The sequence below is a fragment of the Pristis pectinata genome, chromosome 7 (assembly GCF_009764475.1).
Source record: "Pristis pectinata isolate sPriPec2 chromosome 7, sPriPec2.1.pri, whole genome shotgun sequence".
In the NCBI taxonomy this organism is placed as follows: Eukaryota; Metazoa; Chordata; class Chondrichthyes; order Rhinopristiformes; family Pristidae; genus Pristis; species Pristis pectinata.
This window is the reverse complement of record NC_067411.1, coordinates 23952290-23973352: the sequence shown is the minus strand read 5'-3', so window position 1 is coordinate 23973352 and position 21063 is coordinate 23952290. Positions and strand designations below refer to the sequence as shown.

Sequence of the window (21063 nt, the reverse complement as noted above, 5' to 3'; positions counted from 1 at the left end):
GGGGTTAGTGCAGGAAAGTGGCACTGACGTAAATGATCTGCCATCATCTTAGGCACAAGGGGCTGATAGACCTAGTCCTGATTCTATTTCTTATGTTCTTTTGTTCCTGAAAGCAAGAGTCTTGGTCTAATGAGGGCAAGTATTCTGTATGCATTTTTAACCGTCTTATCTACCTGTGCTGCCCCCTTCAGGGACCCTTGGACTTGTTCACCAAAGTCACTGTTCCTCAGAACTCCCTGAAGCCCTACCATTTATTGTGTATGTCCTACCATTACTAGCCCTCCCAAGAAACCCCATCTCACATTTATCAGGATTAAATTTCAGTGCTCTACCCAGTGGATCAATATCATCCTGTAATCTAACACTATTCTCCTCACTATTTTGGTCACTATCGCAGTTCTGGTCTTATCCAGGTTAATAATTATCTTTTGCTGAAATTATAGAGGGAATAGACGAGGATCTGCAGTATTTGTTATTGGTGACAGAATGGCAATATTACTCCTTTACTGGGAACAATTCTTTCACAGTGACACACCATGAATTTAAATAATGTTATCAGTAGCAAATTTTTGTGGGCACAGAAAAGTTTTCCTATTATCAATGCAAGCAGAAAACCACAGAATAGGTTTGAACAGAGAGTTAAATGTTGATTTCTTTTACAGTACGTGAATCCAGCATTTGAACACATGATGGGTTATCAAAGAGGGGAGTTAATTGGCAAAGAACTTACTGAACTACCCAAAAGTGACAAAAATAAAGTTGATCTTCTTGATACAATAAATACATGTATCAAAAAAGGAAAAGTAAGTAATTCTTTTAAACTTTTATGTCAATGGTATATTTATCTCACATTTCTGTGGATTCTGACTATATAAAAATTAGTTAATGTATTTCTTATCTTTCAACAGTGACTATATCTTAGAACATAAGAGACTACAGATGCTGGAATCTGGAGCAAGAAAACAGGATGCTGGAAGAACTCAGTAGGTCAGGCAGCATCTGTGGAGGGAATTGGACACTCAACGTTTTGGGTCGAGACCCTTCATCTGGAATGGGTCCTTCGTCCAGTCCAGATGAAGGGTCTGAACCCGAAACGTCGACTGTCCATTTCCCTCCATAGATGCTGCCTGACCCACTGAGTTCCTCCAGCATTTTTTTTGCACCATATATTAGAGATATTTTGTAGGCTTAAGCATTGTGACCATTCTGAGGTAGTGAAAGGGACTATATAAATGCAAGACAATTTTTTTTAAATTTGGTAATGTGAACCATTTAATTTGTCTCATGGGTATTGACCATACTATATAAATCTGTGAGGAAGAGCAGAATTCAACCTAACATGGAATTAAAGATGATTGCCTGTATTTACCAAATTAAAATTGAACAAAGGAATTCCATCCACCATCTACTACTCCTACCCCCACCAGGAACCCAATACAAGGCTGATTATTCCTTATTAAATTATTATTGACCTTGGACAATAGTGTTCAGCTTTCAAATTGACTGAAGTTCCAACTGAGCAGAATTTATTTTGAATTAATTTTTTGGGATCTGTTCTTCACCGGCAAGGCCATCATTTATTGCCAATGATTTATCAAAGCACCTTGATGCCACACTCTGTCAAATGTGAACTTGATGACAACAAAAGTCACTGTCATTTCAGCTCTGGGACTGGACTTCTTGTTCCACATTTACACCAAGGCTGAGGTGAAGTCTGGAGCAGAGTGGTCCTGGTGGAACCCAAATGGAGCACTAGTTAACAGGTTATTAGTGCCTGATAAAATTGTCAGTGACTTCTTCCATTTATTTGATGATTGAGAGTAGATTGATTAGGAGGTAAACAGCCAGATTGGATTTGTCTTGCCTTTTTGTGAGCAGGACATAAATGAGTAATTTTCCATATTGCAGGACAGATGCTAGTGCTGTAACTGTACAGAAATAACTTGAGTTGAGACACAGCTATTTCTGGAAAGAAGGTTTTCACTGCTACAGCTGGAATGAGGTCTGGTGCCATAGCCTTTGCTATATCCAATGCTCTCAGCCATAGCTTGATATCAAGATGAGTGAACCAAATTGTGTGAAGACTGGCTTTTATGATGGGAGGATTATTAGGAGCAACTCAAGATGGATCATCTGCTTAGAACTTCTAGCTGAATATGGTTGAATATGTCTCCATCTTCTCTCCATGAAGTATAAGCAGAGGGAAGTTCTTAATTTTATTTACTTTCCCTGCCACCCTTTAATCAGCCGATTTTCATGCTAGTTAACAAGGCAGCAGTATAAATTTAATTTGTTTGTTTACTTCTTAGTGCAAATGTATCAAGTGAATTATTGGCTTCGACCTTCTGCTGTTTCTCCCATCAATTTTGTAAGGTCAAACTGGAAGCTAATGCATTAGGCTGGGGCTAGAACCAAAGCAAGATCACTAGAGTTTTCATTGCTACTGCTGGCACTTTAGAAAATAGTATTCGTAGTCCAGTCTCTTGCCCTCTTCTCACTGACCTGCAGTCTCTTCACATTAGAGTGTTCATCCAGTTCCCTTTTGCAAGTTTCTATTGAATCTACTTCCACCACCCTTTCAAGCAAGCATGATATAATCTTTCTCTGTCATTCTAGATGAAAGTAGCATACATTGCATTTGGTAGAATGTAAAATGCATGAAAGTGCATTAAAAAGATTTGAAATGATTTGTTTGGCTTTCTGTGGGGATAAAATGTCTTTTCAAGATGCAATGTTAGCTTGTCTCTATTGATAAAAAGTACAAATCTCAGAGGCAAAATGATACAGAGTCAAAATCTCTTCAAAAATCAACTCATTCAAATTAGATTTATTTTTGAAGCATTAAATTTCCACTGCTCCATTTTATTGCTTAAATTAGTAGTGGGGCAAACAACCAACTGAATTATTTGTAATAGGCTGATGTAATCATTTTTTAAATTTGTTCTGGAGAGGCATGTGTGCTGGTGAGTCAGCATTTATTGCCCATCCCTAACTGCCCATTGAACTGAGTGGCCTGCTGGCCATTTCAGGGGGCAGCTTAAAGTCAACCATATTGGTGTATATGGACTCTGATATGGGCCAGACCAGGCAAGGATGGCAGTTTTCCTTCCCTGAAGAAAATTAATTGAATGAGATGGACTTTCACTAGAGTGATAAATTAATGCTGCAATAAACACAATAGCAAATTAGTTCATTAGTTTTTTTGAATGTGTTAATTGTGCATGCTAATGGGAAAATAAATTAATGGGAGTGCTTAAAAGAAAACAAAACTGTTGGGCAACTGGTGCCGTGTTCACAAGAACATAAGAAAACAGGAGCATGAGTAGGCCCACTGGCCCCTCAAGCCTGCCCCACCATTCAATATCAATGATCTGCCCTAGGCCTCAGCTTCCTTTCTGTGCCAATTCCACAGAGCCCTCAGTTCCATGATCTTTCAAAAATTTATGTGCTCATTCATTAAATACCTCCAGTGATCTAACCCCCATAACCCTTCACGTAGGAAAGTACAGAGATTCCCAACCTCTGTGGGAAGAAATTTCTACCTCAGTTTTAAATAACCTCCTCTTTGTAACTGTTTTCCCTCATTCAAGGGGATTTGGATCCTGGACCATGGACATGTCCCCAAACCACTCTCACCCCATCACCCCAGAGCACAGTTGCATCACAAACCACCATATAATTTGACAATGGACCTTTTCTACAGTGAGCTGTAATGCCACAGAGACTTTCTGATCTCTACACTGTCAAACTATTGATAGAGAGCCAAGTGACATGGTGTCATGACGGCAACCTTTCCCTCAATGTCAGCAAAACAAAAGAGCTGGTCATTGACTTTAAGAAAGAGGGGTGGTACACCTGCTCCTGTCTACATCAACAGTGCTGAAGTCGAGAGGGTTGAAAACTTCAAGTTCCTAGGAGTGAACATCACCAATAGCCTGTCCTGGTCCAACCATGTAGACACCACGGCCAAGAAAGCACACCAGTGCCTCTGGTTCCTCGGGAGGTTAAAGAAATGTGGCATGTCCCTTTTGACCTTCACCAATTTTTATCGATGTACCATAGAAAGCATCCTATCCAGATGCATCACGGCTTGGTATGGCAACTGCCTTGCCCGAGACCACAAGAAACTGCAGAGAGTTGTGGACACAGTTCAGCACATCATGGAAACCAGCCTCCCCTCCATGGACTCTGTCTATACTTCTCGCTGCCTCAGAAAAGCAGCTGACATAATCAAAGACCCCACCCACCCCAGACATTCTCTCTTCTACCCACCCCCCCCCCCCCCCCATCGGGCAGAAGATACAGAAACCTGAAAGCACATACAACAAGGCTCAAGGACAGCTTCTATCTTGCCGTGATAAGGTGAACTCTTGACCTCAGAGTCTACCTCATTGTGACCTTGCACCTTATTGTTTACCTGCACTTCACTTTTTCTGTAACTGTAACACTTTATTCTGCATTCTGTTATTGTTTTCCCTTGTACTATCTGAATGCTCTGTTGTAATGAAATGATCTGTATGGATGGCATGCAAGACAAAATTTTTCACTGCGCTTTGGTACATGTGACAATAATAAACAAATTTACCAATTTATTGAGCTCCCCAAGTCCAAACACATACCCCAACTCCATTTCCCATCAGGCTCCCTGACTGTGAAGTCCTCCCCTGCCCCTGCAAAATTGTCAGAGCATGAATCATAATTCCCATCATCACTAACAGTATGTGGTCTGATCAAGGATCCTACCTCATCTCCACACTGTCGAGTACTACAAGATGGAAGCAAAATAAAGATACCTTTACGTTGGGTGAGACTTCCCAGGATTTCTACAGTAAATTTTGTTTGGATGGTTTGGCATTTGTAAAATCTCTATTATCTAGCAAATCCCTGCTTTTTTTGTCAGTGCATTTTTGGTTGCACCTTGAAGCAAATCTCTCAGGTCACCCAAGTGGAAGATCAGTTCAAGATTACAGATGCTATGACCTTTAGTAATCTGCTATTGAAATAATCTAAGGACACCAAGCAGAAAGAATAATTGGGAATGGAGCTGCAAGTCAGGACCTTCCTCTGCTGCTGGGGGATCAGCAGAGCAGGAGTTCCAACTTCCTGTTTTCACAGATGCCAACTCCATCCCGAGGATGGGATCATTGGTATGTTTAGCAGACACATTGAAGTTAGAAGTCAGCCTTAGGTCATTTGTACTATAATTACAGTCATTATAGTGCATTATACAGCACTTCTGAAAATCGATTCCATAAACGTAGAGCTACGATTTAATTCAGGATCAATGACTGTCAAGGCAACTCCGATCACTCGTCCTGACTTCTGACCCAGGCCCCTTTCTTCAGCCCAGGCCTCGAATCCTGATTCCTGACCCAGGTTTTGATCATTGTTCCTGGCTTGGTTTCAATTCTGGAGCCACCGCAACCTCATTGGACACTTGCTTGACCAAGCAAGTCACCTGGTCCAAGATCTTTCCGGCAGTGCCCTCATCCCATGAATGACTAAAACCAAACACTTTAGGGATAGCAATGATACATACAATACCTTGCTTCTCAAACGATCAAAAGTTTGGATGGAAGGACATACACTTTTGATTTCTAAATGAGGGATGGAAAACTACCAGCAGCTGCCAATCTACGCAACATTTAAATTTAGACCACTTCGGCACAGGAACTTACTCCACAGTGGCTGGAAGAGGACAGATCAGAATAGCAGTTATATCACAATGATGGGTTGGACTGCAGACCACTCATTAGAAGCCACTATTAAGAGTATGTTTCATCTTGTACAGTGAGATGCTGAAAGCCACTGAAGTGTCATGTTACTATCGACTGTTGTAGAAAACCCACAAAGAAAGGCCTGTGTATTATACATTCCAAAGTTAGTAAATAATCCACAGTCTTTTAAAGATTTATTCCAATATTGTCATGTCTTTTACAGGAGTGGCAAGGAATTTACTATGCAAGGCGGAAAGCTGGAGACAACATCCAGCAGGATGTTACGGTAACACCTGTGATTGGCCAGGGAGGGTAAGTATCGTTACTTACCGCCAAAAAAAAGATATCAGCTGGAGAAAGCAAAATGAACTGCACCTTCTGGATTTAATGCTGCCTGCCATGTACAGAGCAGAGGGCAAGAGTGTTCTATTTTTAGCTATCATTGTTTCAAATCTATAAAAGAAAAATGAACTCTCTTAAATTTACTGATACACTTACAAAGGTTTAATATCAAGCTAGTAAATCTTCCATGGACTGCTTTTCTTTCATCGAATGGTTAATTTTTAATCTAATAAAAAAGGTCATTGAATATTAACCTCTTTGTTCAGCAAGTTTTAATCTTGCTCTCTCCTACATGCCAAGGCACTGCATTGTGTGCTGGAATATCTGTGTAATAAAGAAGAAGGAATAAGGGTCATTGTATTGAATGCCACTTAGAATTTTCACTGTAAAACTGAAGTAATTAATCTTGTAGCAATATTCAGAATTATGTTTTGTCTTCATTTAACACTATAGTAATCTAATCTTGTGATCAATACCAGTGATTGAGTGTGACATGTTCAATTTTCCTCTATTAAATGTGAAACAGATTAAAAGCCCATATAAATCTTGTAGCTGGGCTTACTGTATGTGTAAAAGGAGCATGTCCCACAATGGTTCAAATGTTTAAGGAAGTGATTGTCACTTCTATTGGACGACAGTTAAGAGCTCTCATTATTACCACTTAAAATCTATATGCTAAGGTTTTTAACAGGACTAGTTGATCTCCTGTAGGAATTGCTCATCAGCTGGGGAGGTGTGGGATGGGGTAATGGGGCTAGATTGGATTGATGCAATTCAGGCAATAAATCAACGGCACATTTACATTGTTTCTGATTTTAATTTCCTCTGGAGTCAGCACGCCCATTGCCATCCATGCCAAAGCTACTTTGAGGCTAGTTCTAGCACACAGGTCATCGGCCAGGACGTTTCTGATATCTGTGACCTTTGCTTTGTCCTGTGCACCGAGCCGTTTTGCTTTTGAGATTTAAGTTGGCTTCAGGCTGCCATCTTTGATAATGGGAAGGTCAGCAATAGGCCAAGATAGTAGTCTGGCACCCCTGACCAGTGATGGGTTTCAATCACTTCACTTTTGCTTCAGGATTCTCCTAATTTTGAGGATGCAGATGGAGCCTGAATGGAAATGTCCACCACTACTTCCAACTAGTTGTGACAACACAACAAGTCTTTGGTCCATTCCTGGAATTGCTTAGCCCTGTCTGTGGCATGGTATGTCCACTGTTTAGCCTGCAGGTAGCCCTGCATTGTAGCTTCATCAGCTTAAGACCTCATTTTTAGGTACTCCTGGTTTTGCTCCCAACATGTTCTTCCCTCCTCATTTACCCAGGGCTAAACATCTCAATCTATGGTGCATTGTGCATTATTTCAGCATTTCCTTTGATTTTCGATTTCTCTTTTGAAGATTCTCCAGAGGTAAAATCTAGAGCAATAAATTGAAGTACAGAATAGAGCCATAATTTGTTGTTGTGCTGCTTTAAAGATGTGTGCAAAAATAGAAGTGTGAAGATGTTTCATTTTGCTGTGGAGTAGATTCCTTAATGGGATTCATAAGTCAGAACATTGGCCCTTGTGTACAGTTTAGCCCATTACAACCCCAACTAAAAATCCTTAAATGATGCCAAGTGCAGTTTGTGTATGCATAGAAAGAGTAGTCTCTAAATTACCAGGATGTTGCCTGAATTAGAGAGTATTAGCTGTCAGGAGAGATTGGACAAACTTGGATTGTTTTCTCTGGAGCTGAGGGGAGACCTGGTAGAAGTATATAAAATTACGAGAGGCACAGATGGAGTAAGTAGTCAGTCTTTTTCACCAGGGTGGAACTGTCAAATATCAGAGGATGTAGGGGGAAAGTTTAAAGGAGATTTACAAGGCAAGTTTTTTTACACAGAGAGAGGTAGATACCGGGAGTGCGCTGCCAGGGGATGTGGTGGAAGCAGATACAACAGCAGTGTTTAAGAGGCATTTAGACAGGCACATAAACAGGCGGGGAATGAATGAATACAGACCATGTGCAGGCAGGTTGAATTAGTTTAATTCGGCATCATAGTCAGCACAGCCATCGTGAGCTGAAGGGCCTGCTCCTGTGCTGTGCTGTGCTGTTCACTGTTCTATATGACACTATTAGCACATGGAGGCTAATACTGATTAGCCCAAAAAATGCCATTTAAATAGTTGATGTGGCGAATTCACATAAGCACATTGAGGATTTCAAAGATTCGTCATTGTTTTGTTTATAATGCATAGGATATATTGACATTGGCCTAACGGTTTACAGTAAGTAGAGGCATAATGTATTACATGGCTTGAATGGACAGACCAAGAAACAAATCGAACAATACAACATCCTGACAATGTGATTGATGAAGTGAGGATTCAGGTTTGCTTCCACAATGAATCATTAAGCAATGTCTTAACCATTGGTGTTTAGAAATCTGAAGAAGTCCCTTTGCTAATGCCTGTCAAATACTTGTTCATGTTCCATCCAATTCTCTCAGGAGTAAACTGTGTCTTTTCTGCCATCAATAGGAAAATTAAGCACTTTGTGTCCATCAAGAAACTGTGTAGCGATAGCAATAAGCAGGTAAGATATCTAACTCCTACCTTCACCATTTTATTCCCACTCAGAGGTTCTTTTAATGTATCACAGCAGTTGCAGCGTTTTAGATACCAATAAAAGTCATCTCAAACGGCAGTGAAGTTCTGTTGCTGCTTGTTAACAATATTCACAATTTCCATTTTACTAGATTTAAAATTTGATGGTATATCGTTTTATAATTGGGCATCTTTAATTGAGGTTTGAGTAGTGAAACGATATTAGGCGCACATTCTCATCTTACCTAATTACTGCTGTCCTTATTGAAGCTGCTGCAGTCACTCTTCAATTTCTAAGCAATTAACTTTAACTGGAGTTTCACTCAAGCAACTCTCTATTATATTCACAGCTCCACACTTGTAATCATTGTGAAGTCCTGCTGCTGCGAATCTTATTATCCGTTGCTTTTCTGTAAAAGGAGGAAATGGATAAGTGGGCAATAGCCATTCTAGGGCTCTTACTCTTGAAAACCCTAATCCTAAAACAAGATTTTTTTCCCCAAAATTCTCTGTTTAATTCCTTTCACCCTTGTTTCCTGTCCTTAATGGTGTTTGACTCCACAGATACCACTCTGCTACACCATCCAAATGGATTTCCACAAGATCATTCTCACTGTTTTTAGACCCCCTTCTCCCTAACCAAGGAGTTCTGGAAACGCTGAAAGCACCTCTGCATCTGCTTGGCTAAGGTCAGCTAACTCTAGCACAAATTGGGAATCAAAACAATTGTTCTTCTAATCGTAGTTAACTGGGTCAAATTACCTGCTTACCTACCATGTTAACTTCTCTTTTAAAATAATGCTTGCATGAATTTGACATACACTTGTCACCTCGTAACAGCCCTCTTGGTCCTAGAGTCCAAAAGCTGACAAGTGTGTACCTGTCAGTACTTTAAAGAGACGTCCACTTGGGCTGCGTACTACTGTACCAGGAGCCTGCTGCAAACCTCTGCACTGCTGATGCTTCTGCAGTGATGATAGGGTCACTTCATTGCAGCTTGGCTTGGCATGGGCTGAGCCACCAAGTCAGTGTGCTGAGGTTGTCGGTAAGGGCTGGAGTTGGGTGGGCTGGGGCAGCAATGTAGCCTTTCAGCACTGAGATGTGGGGCTCGGGGGGGTGGGGGGCAGCCTGGCCTCAGGAGGTTGCTGGTTGTGGAGTTTGTTGGAGAGAAGTCCAGGGAGACCTGCGCAGCTAAGTGAAGAGAGCAGACTCCCATCACGTCCAATGGCAGCTGACAAGGGGGACCAGCGGACGCAGGAGGTGTGTCAACATGTGGGGCAGCTGCTGCCAGTCCCCAGCAATAGCCACACTCGCCATCCTGGCCAGGAGGCACCTCTGAGCCACACATCACAGCACTGAGCAGCCAGGTTTGCTCGCCACAGACCACCCAACACCAGCTCTCTCAGGTAGCCACTACACATTGCCTCAGTGGCTCACTACACATCGAGCTGTGTGGTGGTGAGATCACTTCAACCATTCCTTCACTACAGCAGAGGGCTTGGCTTTCAACCAGCTTCCGGACCCAGCAGTGGGGAGCACAGGAGCTTGCATCGGGTTCCCTGCACAACGGTGCTGTCAGTAATGCACCTCTAAGTATAATGGCCCATTTACCCACTTACTCCTCCAGTGGGCTCCTTCCTCAGGTTGCATCATACATGCCAAACAAGGTACCAGTGTAACCCTGTTACAGGAGTACCACACTAGAAATTGAAACTCATTGTTATTTAGCAATTTTCCCCCTGCTCCCCCTTCCCCCCTCACATTTCACTTTTCCAGAGAAGTTGAATTGATTAGTTGTACAGTTGCCTAGCAACCTGTGGGTGTGCAACATCCAATGCTGTCATAGTCTTCTCAGCTGAGGAACATACTGTAGAGGAGAGGCTTGTGACTAGCCATGTCTATTAGCTTTATGTGAATTATACCAAAGTTAAAATGTGAATTGATTGAGATTGAATGCCTCCCATTTGAGTGTATCTTTGGCTATTGGGAAAATTCATTACGAACCTGCACTAACTTATAAAAACAAGTTGATCTCATTAGTTCTACATCCAGTGTATTTGTTAGGCACTGGCAGCTTCTATTTGTTTATCTAAATCAAATTTGTTTGATTAGAGGCTGTTCAGCTTCTAGATCTTGGGGTTGATTGTTCACTGGCATGTCATGTAATCTTCTATTAAATCCATCCACACTAAGTTAAATACCGTTCAGGTTATACAGTGACATTGCCATGAACCCATTGTTGTAATGACCTCTGGATGATGTTATAAATCTGCGCATGTGGTTATTACAATCCCCTGAATTGTGAGACTGTTACAGCCTTGAATTCACTTTTAAATGTTGTTTAAACTGTTTACTTCGTTCATCTCTTCAAGATTTTTTGGAGTCTGAAACTTGGAATGCAGTTACTTCCAAGCAAGTGTGTGTCCACTTTCAGAATGCAGCTTTACAGCCCGTGGCTCCAAGCAGTTTAATTCTCCTCTGATCCTACTTAAATCCTCAATGCTGTGGAGGTTTAAGGGGGTTGAGTTTAACTTTCAGTGCCAGATAACCATAGTGTTTTTGTAGCCCCATCTTTGTTCAAATCTGGGAGTGAACTGTGGGACACAGAACAAGTGTCCCAAAGCAGCTTCCAAATTAGAGCATTAAGTTTTGGGCTGAGGCGGGTGCAGGCATTGTAGTTTGCAATGGGGCAGGAGGAGCCTCTGTGATCACAGAGGTTTAGGCTCATTGGGCAGCAGTGGCCCAGATTATTTTACAGGGAGGAGTACTCCCAAGGCCCACAAAAATTATTTAATGCTCGCCTTTGGCAGACTTCTTCCTGTTCCATCAACTGAACATCACTCTGGTACTCCTGAAACAGCTGGGATAAAAATTAAAACTATGAGTGCTGAAATCTAAACAGAAAATTCCAGAAATATACTGCAACACCTGAGCCAGAGAGTTAATATATGATTTTGGCAAAGGCTGAAAAATAAAATACTAACCAATTCTATCTTTTTTAGGACCTAACTAACCTGTTGTGGATTTTCACCATTTTCTGTCTTTGCTCCTTCATAGAGCTCCCTGTAACTTGCAAGCTGTATAGAATCGCAAAGGAACAGGAGGAGGCCATCTGGCCCATTAATTCTATGCCAATTCCTAGTAGAACAAGTCTGTTCTTCCCCGCAGCTCTCAAAATTATTCCCTCTCAAGTGCCTAATCAGTTGCCCTTTGAAAGTCCTGACTGACTGTTTCCACCACCTTTACAGGCAGTGAATCCTGGTCCCTCATTATCTCATTGCTTTTCCTTTATAATACACGTTATCAGGACCTATTTCTAGTACTAGCTGTCTGTTCCAAGAGGCACTTTTTAACATGCATCAAAGCCATGAGCTATTTCCTATTTACTCAAACACTAACACACTTGATTAGGTCGTAAACGATAAAATATATTGCTTGTGAATATTTAAGGTCAACCAAGCGGTGAGAGATTATTGAGACAGATTTATTTTTTGTGTGGCTTTCATTATCAGCTGGTCTTAAGGAATAGGTACTGTACTCCAAGAAATAAATTCATCAAATTTTATTCTTCAGAATTAGTCCCCTTTCTATTTCCATTTAGCTCTGTCAAGGTCATTTAAAATCATGGGAGTAGAAAGAGATAAGGAACACCATTTAGTCCATTTTCATCCATACTCAATGACCCTCCAGCCCCTCATTACACCATCCATTCACTTCTTGAATAATTTTTACCACAGCTTCTCTCCCTAGAATTAATTCCATATCTTGATCATTCTTCATGTGGAGGAGATTGCTTTGAAACAAGATGTAAATTTGCATTTTACTGGTTTAACCCTTGAATTTTCTCCTCTTCTTAAAAATTAATTTAATGTAATTTTCCTGATTTTGTTTTCCAATACTATATTGCTATAAGATCTCCACCTAGGTGCCTTCTTTGAAAGCTGAAGCCACATTCTCCCTGAGGTTTCCTCAAAACTCGAACCTCCTGACTTGCAGGAAATACTCTGCAAATCAGGCAGCATCTGTGGAAAGAGAAACAGAGTTAATGTTTCAGGTCAAAGACCTTTGTTAGAACAATCCAGTCTTTGACCTGAAATTTTAACTTTTGTTTCTTTTTCCACAGACACTGTGTGACCTACTGAGTGTTTCCAGCATTTTCTGCTTTTATTACATTAGTATTTGTCTTGTTCCTCTGGTGGAGGTTACAGTGAATGACTGGAAGAAATCCAGCAGAAATTCAAACCTATTGAATACAGTTCAGCCTTGCAACAACACTTCCTAAATTTCCTCTCTGGAGTCCTTTTTTAATATACTGTTACTTTTAACACTACCTGATTCTAGTTGAAGCTTTTCATCATTCTGTGGTTCTTGAAGAACATTCCCCATTTTAAAAGCAATTGTAATTACAAACTCCTGAATCTTTCATTGCCTTCATTTCTCATGCTAAAGTAGTGTTCAAACTATCAAAATATTTGGAATATATAAAAATGTGCATGGATTTTGATAAATCCTAATTTTTTCATCACATAATTGATGTTCATTTCTTTTACCATGGGGTGCTAAATGATAGTATTTTTTCCATCAGATCTATAATGTGCAGAGTGATGAGAAATATACAGAAGAAAATTCCCAAACAGGTGAGACAAATCCAGCTTATATTTTTCTGAGGGGTTTGTAAATACAGGTGTTGTTCACCTCTGATAGCTAGGCCTTGACGTTAATAGGAGTCAGTTATGTAGGTATGAGAGAAGGGTTTTTGTGGGAAAATCAAACACCAGAATTTTCTGATATGCAGTGGCAAGTTCCTTGCTCAGAAATTAGAAGACAGCCTGGCTGACAAGTTTGGTCTTGGGTTGGGTAGGGATGACTCAGGGGGAAGAAAAAGCTGCAGGACTGAGGGAACTGTGTCTGTCACTGATATCCAAGGAGGTCCCAATATATAGCCCCAGGGATCTTTCTGGAAGGAGTTGTGTAAGAGCTGGAAGCAGACTGCCACTTTGCTCATCCTGACTCTCAATGCAATGTTCTTACCTTCTTCCCAAAGCTGTCCTATCTTCAGCTGCTGGGTTTCATAAGATTTGGAAAACCCAGCTGAATAACATTTTATTTGCAGAGCAGGTTAAATTAAAAACTGCAGGTCTCATTATAAAAATAAAATGCCAAATTGCCTGTTGTGAGTTGACTGGCTGGTCATCTTGTCCCACCCCCATTATAACCAAAAGTGAGCAAATTGGAGATGGTTGTGGAGGTTTGAGATTTTTAAAACCATAATAGTTTATACTTTTGTTCTCCTTATTTAAGGATGGATATAATTACCTTGGAGGCAGGTTTGATCCCTTGAATGAGCAGGTTTCTAGTGAGGAACAATTGAACAAATTGGGCCATTAATCATTGGAATTCAGAGGAATGAAAGTTGATCTCGTTGAAGCATAAAATCTGAGGGAGCTTGGCGAGATGTTGAGAGGATGCTTCCATTTGGGGGGAATCTAGAACTAGGGTGCTTCGTATGAGGATCAAAGGTCACCCATTTATGAGTAAGATGAGGGGGAATTTCATCTCTGAGGATTGTAATTTTTTTAGAATTCTCTTCCCCGGAGGTATGGGGATGGTGAGTCACTAAATACATTCAAGGCTGTGGTAGAGGGATTTTTGGAATATAGGAGAATTGAGGAATGTGGGGAATACATAGAACATCGAACAACAGTGCAGCACGGGAACAGGCTCTTCGGCCCACCATGTTTGTGCTGATCATGATGCTAATCTAAACTAGTTCCATCTGCCTGCATGTGATCCATATCCCCCTATTCCCTGCCTGCACACGTAATTGTCTAAATGCCTTTTAAACATTGCTATCATATCTGCTTCTATCACCAACATGGCAGTCCATTCCAGGTACCTACCACTCTCTGTAAATAAAAACAACTTGCCTTGCACATTTCTAAACGTTCCCTTTCTCACTTTAAAGCTGTGCCCTCTGGTGTTTGACCTTTCCACCCTGGAGAAACGAGTCATAGAATCAAAGGGTTGTACAGCATAGAAACAGGCTCTTCAACCCACTGCTTTTATTCTGACCATCATGCCTATCTGTACTAATCCCACTTGCCTACATGTCCCTCTATGCTCTGCTCATTCAAGTACCTGTCAAGATGCCTCTTAAATGTTGTTTTGTTCCTGGCCCCACCAACTACTCTTTGTGTGAAAAATTTACCCCTCTGATCCCCTTTAAACCTCTTCCCTCTCACCTTACATCTATGCTGTCTAGTTTTTGGACACCTCTAGATGCCTCTCATAATTTTATATACCCTTCTCATGTCATCACTCAGGCTTCTTCATTCCAGGGAAAACAGACCTGACCTTTCCAATCTCTCGTGATAACTCAAGCCCTCCAATTCAAGTAACGTTCTTGTGAATCTTTTCTGCACCCTCTCTAGCCTAAGCACATCCTTCCTGTAGTGTGGTGACCAGAACTGCACATGATACTCCCAAGTGCAGCCAAGCCAACAGCTTGTACAACTGTAATATGATGTCCCAATTCATGGTCGATGAAGGCAAGAGTAACAAACGCCTTCCTCACCACCCTGTCTAACTGTGTTCCCATCTTCAGGCAACTATGTACATGTACCCCAAGGGCTCTCTGTTCAACAACACTCCCCAGGACCCTGCCATTCACTGTGTATGTCCTGCCCTGGTTTAACTTCCCAAAACACATCACTTCACACTTATCCAAGTTAAATTTCATCTGCCATTGAATAAGCAATCTGCTGGAGGAACTCAGCGAGTCAAGCAGCATCTGTGGGAAGAAAGGAATTGTTGACATTTCAGGTTGAAACCCTGCAACAAGCATCTGCAGTCCTTTGTGTCTCCATCTGCTGTTCCCTTGCCCACTTTCGCAGTTGGGCTAGATCTTGCTGTAACCTTAGACAATCTTCTTCGCTGTCCACAATCCCACCAATTTTGGTATCATCTACAAACTTTCTAATCATTGTCATCTGCATTCTCATCCAAATCATTAATATATTTGAGAAACAACAAAGGAACCTGCAGCACACCACGTCACAGGTCTCCAATCTGAAAAACAACTCTCCGCTACCACCCTCTGCCTCCTCCCACCAAGCCAATTTTGTATCCAATTTACCACACCATCCTGGATCCCTTGTGTTCTAAGCCGACCATGCAGGAACTTGTCAAAGGCCTTGTTATATCATCCATACAGACAACCTCCACTGCCCTGTCTTCATCAATCCTCTTGGTCACCTCTTTGAAAAACTGGGTCAAATTTGTGAGGCACGATTCCCCATGCAGAAAGCCATGCTGACTGTCTCTAAGCAGTCCTTGCCCTTCCAAATGCAAATAAATCCTGTCTCTCAGGATCCTTTCCAATAACTTTGCCATCACTGATGCAGGGCTCACCGGCCTGTAGTTTCCTGGCTTATCCCTGCAGCCCATCTTAAATAAAGGCACAAAATTAGCCACCCTCCAGTCTTCCAGTAGCTCACCTGTGGTTAAGGAAGATACAAAAATCTCTGCCAAGGCCCCAGTCATCTCCTCTCTTACTTTCATAACTTCCCATAAGACTCTGATTACCTACCCTGTCTATGCCTCTCATAATTTTATGTAGTTCTATCAGGTCACCCCTCAGCTTCCAACACTCCAGTGATAACAATCCAAGTTTGTCCAACCTCCCCTTATAGTTTACACACTCCAATACAGGAAACATCTTCTGCATCATCCACACAGGCAGGGAAGTGGAGTTAAGACCGACCAGCCATGATCTTATAGAATGATGGAACAGACTCCAGGGGCCAAATCACCTACTCCGACTCTTGGTTGTGTTTTTATTTTTTAAAACATTTGACAAGTCCCCAAACCATCTGATTTTATGGTTAAGTAACCCTGCCCAAATCACTGAATATAATTGTGCAGATGCAAGTGTGGTGTAATGCCCCAACCTCTCCTCGCCTTTGACCTCACCTCTCCACTCTGTCCTGATGCAGGGTTTCGACCCGAAACATGGACAATTCATTTCCCCCTACAGATGCTGCTCAACCCACTGAGTTCCTCCAGCAGATTGTTTGTTGCCTCAGACTATTGCCAAATATTTATCAATGAGCAGCTTTTCCCACGTTTTCCTCTAAGATTTGCTTTGTCTTTATGTATCCAAATATGTCACAATGTAAAGAATATTTCTATATTTTTCCTATGTTTTTTAAATAATAAAGAACAACTAATCTTCCAAATGAATTCCAAATATTCCTTTTGGTTTTTACCTGTTTTTCATACACTTGACTGATTATTTTTCTTGTTCCTAATCTTACAGATTTTGCCCCCTTTAATCATGTCCATTTTCTGTCTGGTTTTGCTTGTTTTTCATCCTTTTTCTATCCCTTTGTACCACTCCAGCTCATTCTCCAGGGAAGGATTTAACAGAAAGATATCAATCAAGGTTGTTGGGTGGTTATCTTTATTTGAGGAGCCATGCATATCTTGCCAGCTTCAAGGAAGGAAAAAGCCTGTAAGAGGTTATGAGTTTTCTCAAAGCAAACTGCTATATCAGCAAAATGAATTGATATATTTTTCCATGTACAGAAAATTTTCTGGCAATTAAAGTTAATACAGTTGAGGCCAGAGGGCGCCATTATATGTATCTGGTCTGCATGAGTGCACTTTTACTCTAACATCCCTCATAATTCAAAATAATTTTGAGATTTGTAAGGAACAAGACATTATGAGATGAGGGTCGAAACCATTTGACTTTAACCAACTAAATATTGTCAGAGCATTAATTGAATGGTCATAAACTGTAAATTTAAAATAATAAACTTTTCTACCTATAGCAGCAGTCACATATTTTGCCAAACTGCAGAAATAAACAGATATTCAACAGCTGCCTAGTTGAGGCCTTTCCCTTACCAGATAAAAGTAGCCAGCTTGAGGAATCTGAGCAAAGTGTGAGCTAGGTAGTGCCATAACGTAAGACAACAGCTTGGAAATATTGCACCAGTTATACCTGACATTAAATTAGTTCAGAAAATATTGAGGAAATTTATTTCTAAACTATTCTTAAGTTTCACACGCATTATTTGTTATTTAGTGTGATTTCCCTAGTTCTCATGGGGAACACGTGCCACTACTAAGCACAATAATCTAGGAGCATGAAAGTATTACATTTTACTCTAGTTAACAATGTAGCCACTCTGTGTATTCTAACCAACCCATCACTTTGCACAACTGCTTCCTTATTGTAACAGACAGTGGTAACTGTTGTTGTGATCCAGGAAGGAGAAAATCTCTATCAACATACCTTTCTCTCTTACAGATTCGCAGTCATTGAGACATAAAGATAGACGAAAAGGTTCCATTGATGTCAGATCAATAACATCAAAAAGAAGTGATGGTAAGAACACCTTCAGTGAATTTTTATTGGACTATAATTTGCTGATAATAATGCTGAGGCCAATGGTACTTGCATCATTTATATCAAAATGACACAGCAGCTTCAGCTGAGGACTGGGTTCACATTTAATATACTATAACTAGACATTGCTGTCTGAGCTGTGGCTCACTGCATTATAGTTTGGTAAAAAAAAAACAGCATTTTGCAGACTCCCTCACCTTGAAATATTTTGATCAGTGTGAAGTTGCTTTATTTTTGAAAGATTGGGGAATTGAGGGTTATGGGGAACTGGCACAGAAGAGGAGATGACGCCAACATAGATCAGCCATGATCACATTGAATAGTGGGGCAGGCTTGAGGGGCCTATCCTGCTCCTATTTTCTTGTTTTCTTGTGTATTTTGTGGTAGATACAAATTAAACTCACTGAAAATAGTTAAATCCTGTAAATTAAAACTAAGTTTACATTGAAGAAATTGTAAGTGTCAATTACCATCGCTTTGATCAATTACTTTAAGACTGAAAATTAACTATTACATGTGGAGTCTCATTCCTTGATATACTAATTGTTGTTGGATATTTTAAGAATGTCAGCTTGTTTACTTATTATTTTTTCTTTCGCTTCTCTCTTAATCGGTTTTTCCTGTCCCATTCTTTATTCTCATAAACACCCGGTTTAACAGTAGAGTTAGTAACTCTAATTTACAATTGATTCCCAGTCTCAGTGTGGTATCTTTCATAACCCTTCCGTCCAATGGTTAAAATGGGATTAGTGTAGGGTTATTGTGAATGGCTGCCTTAGGGCTGGTGCAGTCTCGATGGGCCAAAGGGCCTGTTTCCATGCTGTATGACACTATGAGACACAAGGTTGCTTAGACTGTTCACCTTTATCAGTAACTGCTGTTCTCGTACTTATGCTGAGGGTAGGATAATTATTTGAAGAGCTAATTTTGTGTTGTTGTTTATTATTGAATTTATATTGAAGCTGTATCAATCATGTGCCACAAAGTGCCTGCAATATCTGCTCAAATCTGAGCATGTGATCAGTATGGATCATCTGTAAGAACTTTCTTTGGTGCTCATTTCAGCTGGAAGTTCACATAACCGACGACATTCCTCAATGGCCAGAATTCATTCTATGACAATTGAAGCTCCAATCACAAAGGTGAGTTTGCTAAGCACTTTTTTAATATAAAGGTAACTTATCCTCTCCATGAACTAAATACATTAACTTGTTTTAAATATTTCAGCAGGCCTTAACAAGTTCATTAGCAATTTCCAAATGTTCTTAAAATTCTCAACCATTTCCCCACCTTGAATGCTGCATCCTTCAGAAACCTCAGCAAATAACTCTTAAATTGTATCAGCTTTTGTACGCATAATTGCGCATGCACCTTGTTGATTCCAGATTTAAATTGCAAAGGTCTCTTAGAAATGTAATTCTTTTTCCTTTTTTTGCATTTTACTAAGGTCATCAATATAATTAACACTGCCCAGGAGAACAGTCCAGTAACAGTTGCAGAAGCCTTGGATAGAGTACTGGAAATATTAAGAACAACTGAGCTATACTCGCCACAGCTCGGCACTAAAGATGATGATCCCCACACCAGTAATCTTGTTGGTGGCCTCATGACTGTGAGTTAGTAAGGAACGCCTTTCAGATTTATACATTTCATTTCATAATGTACTTGTCAGTAGAGTATTTGCTTCTAAACCTAAATTGTGGTTCTTTGTATGTCCATGAGATAAACCACAACACGTATTTGAACCACCATTTTGTAATGCCAGCAGGACTGGATTAGAAACAAGGAAAAATTAATTAAATCTTCTTCTTCCTGGTTGTCTCAATAGCCCTGTCTGGTAAAGTCCTTACATGAACACACAAACACAGTTAATCCTTCCAAGCTTTCTGATGCACAAGATGCCTAGGGAAGTATTTCCTGACTTTTCCAATCTCCCTCAGGTGTTTATTTTCTGGCAGAGGCAAAAATCACAGAGCCAGTTAGTGAGGAAAAATTGGAACATTAGGCATTATCTAAACATACCAGGCAAAACCCATCTGTAGACCTTTATCTAGAAATTGGAGGGCATTCTAATGTTTTTTTTTCCCAGTGCTACGTGTCTAAAAACTGATTTAACCCACAATATTACATGCATGCAACCATTTTAGGGCAAATCGTGCCAACCATGAAATTTTGTCATCTTGGCACTTCCTGGCATGATCATCCTGTGACCCCAGTGTTCCATCTCAGAGGTACATGAGATGATGTCATTCCCTGAGCAGCACCCTTTTACAAGCATTACAGGGGAATGTGAACCACCATGTCCTGGGGCACTCATCATTGACGGTCCTGGGACAATAAGGCCCTAGTCTTTCAGAGCTGACATCAGCAACCTGCAGATAAGTGAAATCATTGGGACAACACCCCATCAACCCTGCACCGAACCAACCCTAACACCTCCAATGTCCTAGTCATCACCAGAGTCCTTGATCTGTGGTGCCTTAACCCCATGATCACCATCCCTCCCGCCCCCCACCCCCACACACGTTTGCTGCTACTCCTATCATGCCCCTGCCAAAAATTTGATGCTGCCCTCCCCAACCCCACCCATCTGATGATATGGATAAGCCCTCTACCCCCAATGATGAAGGCTGACACTGTTATACTAGCAGCTGGCCTGATCCTCAACCACCTTCTCAAGTGCCAGGATCCAATATACTCCTTCCCCCTCCACTGGCTATACAGCCAATCTCCCGATCCCTGCCTCAGAAGGAGTGAGCTGAGTAAATGTGGATCCAGAAATGTGCCGCACCCAGTTTTGTACACAAGTTTAATCTGTTTTTTGAACATTTCAGGATGGATTAAGAAGATTGTCTGGCAATGAATACATTTTCTCCAAAAGTAAGTCTGAATGTTCATTAACATTTTACTTTTTGCGAACCATGGAAATTTAGAACACATGAACTGCAGAATTCCAGCTAATTGTCTTTGGTTGCTTCCTGTGTTGTATTGGTCTAAGAA

At 40.8% G+C, this 21063-nt stretch overlaps 1 protein-coding gene across 2 annotated transcripts in view; it reads left to right on the top strand.

Annotated features, from left to right (window-relative positions):
• Positions 1-21063, top strand: part of pde8b (phosphodiesterase 8B) — a 162780-nt gene that overhangs the window by 115249 nt on the left and 26468 nt on the right. For both annotated transcript variants that reach the window (XM_052019127.1, XM_052019128.1), the window contains 8 exons: positions 663-803; positions 5941-6029; positions 8583-8637; positions 13234-13285; positions 17965-18042; positions 19129-19205; positions 19511-19675; positions 20898-20943. In XM_052019127.1, the coding sequence (XP_051875087.1) occupies positions 663-803; positions 5941-6029; positions 8583-8637; positions 13234-13285; positions 17965-18042; positions 19129-19205; positions 19511-19675; positions 20898-20943 (703 nt within the window). The remainder of the gene's footprint in view (positions 1-662; positions 804-5940; positions 6030-8582; positions 8638-13233; positions 13286-17964; positions 18043-19128; positions 19206-19510; positions 19676-20897; positions 20944-21063) is intronic.